The sequence below is a fragment of the Anticarsia gemmatalis genome, chromosome W, assembly GCF_050436995.1.
Source record: "Anticarsia gemmatalis isolate Benzon Research Colony breed Stoneville strain chromosome W, ilAntGemm2 primary, whole genome shotgun sequence".
Classification (NCBI taxonomy): Eukaryota; Metazoa; Arthropoda; class Insecta; order Lepidoptera; family Erebidae; genus Anticarsia; species Anticarsia gemmatalis.
The window spans coordinates 5225400-5228482 of record NC_134775.1 but is presented as its reverse complement, the minus strand read 5'-3'; the positions used below and the strand labels follow the sequence as shown (position 1 = coordinate 5228482).

The 3083-nt window shown below is 44.4% G+C and overlaps 1 protein-coding gene across 1 annotated transcript; it reads left to right on the top strand.

The window, feature by feature from the left end:
- Positions 1-391: 391 nt before the first annotated feature.
- On the top strand, positions 392-2868 carry LOC142985856 (uncharacterized). The gene is made up of 3 exons (XM_076134099.1): positions 392-535; positions 932-2248; positions 2806-2868. Exons 1-3 carry the CDS (start codon positions 392-394, stop codon positions 2866-2868), a joined length of 1524 nt encoding a protein of 507 aa, XP_075990214.1.
- Positions 2869-3083: the final 215 nt, after the last annotated feature.

Sequence of the window (3083 nt, the reverse complement as noted above, 5' to 3'; positions counted from 1 at the left end):
CCCCTGGAGCACTCAGGTACCGCGGGGTCGCAACTCCCCGTCACCTCGCCTCGAGGTGCCCTGCGGGCTTATTATTATTATTATGTTCGTCTCTTTCATTGGCCAGGGGTGCCTCGACCTATGGATCTGTCCGACCATAGGAAAGAAGCATACGGGCATGCGACCCCGTCCTACCCGAGCCACTGCAGCTCCTACCCATTCTCCTCTCCGCAGCTGCAGTGTCCAGTCCCCCCCCCCCCCGCCTTCATCCCATATTCCTCAACCATTACCCCGCATCCTTCACCACTAGCTCAATTTCCCTCCCATACTCCTGTTGTACTGTAGGATTCGCAAGGAGGGTTGACGTCAGGCAGGCGGCCGGTTATAAAAATATCAGCCAAATCCCTTCAACATGGATTCAATGTATGATAGATGCGATAGGACTAGGGCGTTCCCCCGAGGCGACGCGCAAGCGCAGCACCCGGCGCCTGCGAGAAATGGACGAGGGTTGTTGCATCAGGGACGGATGCAACGTAAGAAGCGAGTCCGTGGCGATGTAAGAATGAGGATTGCGAGTTGGAATGTAGGAACGATGACTGGAAGAGGTAGAGAGCTTGCCGATGTTTTAAACAGGAGGCGAATAAATGTAGCGTGACTGCAAGAGACGAAGTGGAAAGGCACGAAAGCTAGAGAGATTGGAGAAGGATATAAATTTTATTATACTGGAAGTGATGGTAAAAGGAATGGAGTGGGTGTGGTGTTAGATAGAAAACTGAAAGAATGCGTGACGGATGTAAAGAGAGTGAATGATCGAATTATGTAAGTTAAAGTTATGATAAAAGGTGTAGTGCTAAATGTTATGAGTGTATATGCGTCTCAAGTGGGATGTAATGAAGTAGTGAAAGATAAGTTTTGGCAGGAATTTGATATGGTAGTAATGAGTATCCCACAGAGTGAAGAAATCTACATAGGAGGTGATTTTAATGGACATGTAGGGAGAGCGAATGTAGGGTATGAAAGAATACATGGGGGGTGGGGTTTTGGTCAACGGAATCGTGAAGGGGAAACACTGCTAGAAGCTGCTTCTGCTTTTGATCTGGCCATAGCAAACACCTTTTTTCAAAAATTGGACCAACATCTTATCACTTACAAAAGTGGTCCGCATAGCACCCAGATCGACTACTTCTTGCTCAGAAGGAATAGCTTTAGCACGGCCAAGGACTGCAAAGTCATACCTGGGAAGCCACTTGTGTCCCAACATAGGTTAATGCTCCTAAAGGTATGTATAAAACTGAAAACAGCGAAAAGTAGACCAAAACCTCTACAGAAAACGAAATGGTTTATGTTAGAAAAGAAAGAATGTGCGGATGAATTTCAGAAGAGAGTGACAGAAAAAATGATAGGCATGGAAGATGGTATACGGAAAAAATCCGCTAATGAATGCTGGAATGAAATGACTTCTTGTGTAAGGAGTGTGGGGAAGAATGTTTTTGGTGAGAGCAAAGGGAAAGGAATGATTGATAAAGATACATGGTGGTGGAATGAAGAGGTACAAAGGGCACTGAAAGAGAAGAAGGATGCATTTAAAGACTGGAAAAGTGTGGACATATGTAACCCCATTATGAGAGAGGAAAAACGCCAGGTGTATAATGAAAGTAAGAAACAAGCTAAAAAAGCTGTGGCTATTGCAAGGGGCAAAGTCCAAGACAACCTATATAAATCCTTAGAAACTCCCCAAGGACAAAAGCAATTATACCGGTTAGCTAAAGCTAGAGAAATGAATGGAAGGGACATTAGGAAAATAAAATGCATAAAAGATGAGAGTGGAAAAGTTTTAACTGCCGATGAGGATATAAAAGGACGCTGGAAGATGTATTTTGAAAAGTTAATGAATGAAGAGAATGATTGGAGCAAGGAAGCAGAAGAAGTACCGATGAACTTAGGAATGATAAGGGAAGTAAATATAGATGAAGTAAGAAAGGCTGTAATGAGCATGAAAAACGGCAGAGCAGTTGGTCCAGATGGCATACCATCTGAAGTATGGAAGTTTCTGAAAGAGGATGGATGTAAGTGGCTGACTTTATTCTTCAACATGTTGTTACAGGAAGAGATTATACCGGATGAGTGGTGCAACAGTACACTGGTGCCTATTTACAAAAACAAAGGAGATGCACAAGAATGTTACAACTACCGAGGAATAAAGCTCATGTCACATAGTATGAAAATTTGGGAGAAAGTGATAGAAAAAGGAATAAGAGAAGAGTGCGAGGTAACCCAAAACCAATTGGTTTTCTTCTTCTTAGTGAGATGCACAAGAATGTAACAACTACCGAGGAATAAAGCTCATGTCACATAGTATGAAAATTTGGGAGAAAGTGATAGAAAAAGGAATAAGAGAAGAGTGCGAGGTAACCCAAAACTAATTTGGTTTTATGCCAGGACGGGGCACAACAGACGCAATATTCGCAATACGCGAGTTGTGCGAAAAATTTAAACATGCGCATAACAACCTGCACATGGTCTTCATCGACCTTGAAAAAGCCTATGACCGAGTGCCTCGTAAAGTTTTGTGGTGGGCTTTGAGAAAGAAGAATCTGCCTGAGCAGTATGTAAGGATTGTATGTTCGATGTATGAAAGTGCTAGTACTCACGTCCGGTCCGAAGCTGGGTTAACTGACAAGTTCAGTGTGGCTGTAGGCTTGCACCAAGGGTCGGCTTTAAGCCCATTTCTGTTTCTTCTTGTCTTGGACGCTTTAACCGCCGAAATCCAAGGAGAGGCACCTTGGTGCATGTTGTTCGCCGACGACATTGTACTTGTTGGAGAAGATGCAGCCGGAGTACAGAGCAGACTCGAGCAATGGCGGGAAAGGTTGGAGAAGGTTGGACTAAAGATCAGCCGAACTAAGACCGAGCACCTCTACTGCGACTTTGGTGGTCCCTCAAACTTCTCCCCCATTGCTCTAAATGGCGTTTCCCTGCCAGTATGCTCCGATTTTAAGTACCTTGGCTCCCTCATTCAGAGCGACGGCGAAATTGACCGAGACGTGAATAATAGGATAAATGCTGGCTGGATGAAATGGCGACAGGTCTCTGGTACAACGTGT

Coding starts and splice junctions, on each gene's coding strand:
- LOC142985856 (XM_076134099.1), top strand. CDS start 392: ATGGATTCAATGTATGATAGATGCGATAGGACTAGGGCGTTCCCCCGA. Junction 536..931: donor AGAAGCGAGTCCGTGGCGAT/GTAAGAATGAGG, acceptor AGTATCCCACAG/AGTGAAGAAATCTACATAGG. Junction 2,249..2,805: donor GAATAAGAGAAGAGTGCGAG/GTAACCCAAAAC, acceptor TTGTTGGAGAAG/ATGCAGCCGGAGTACAGAGC.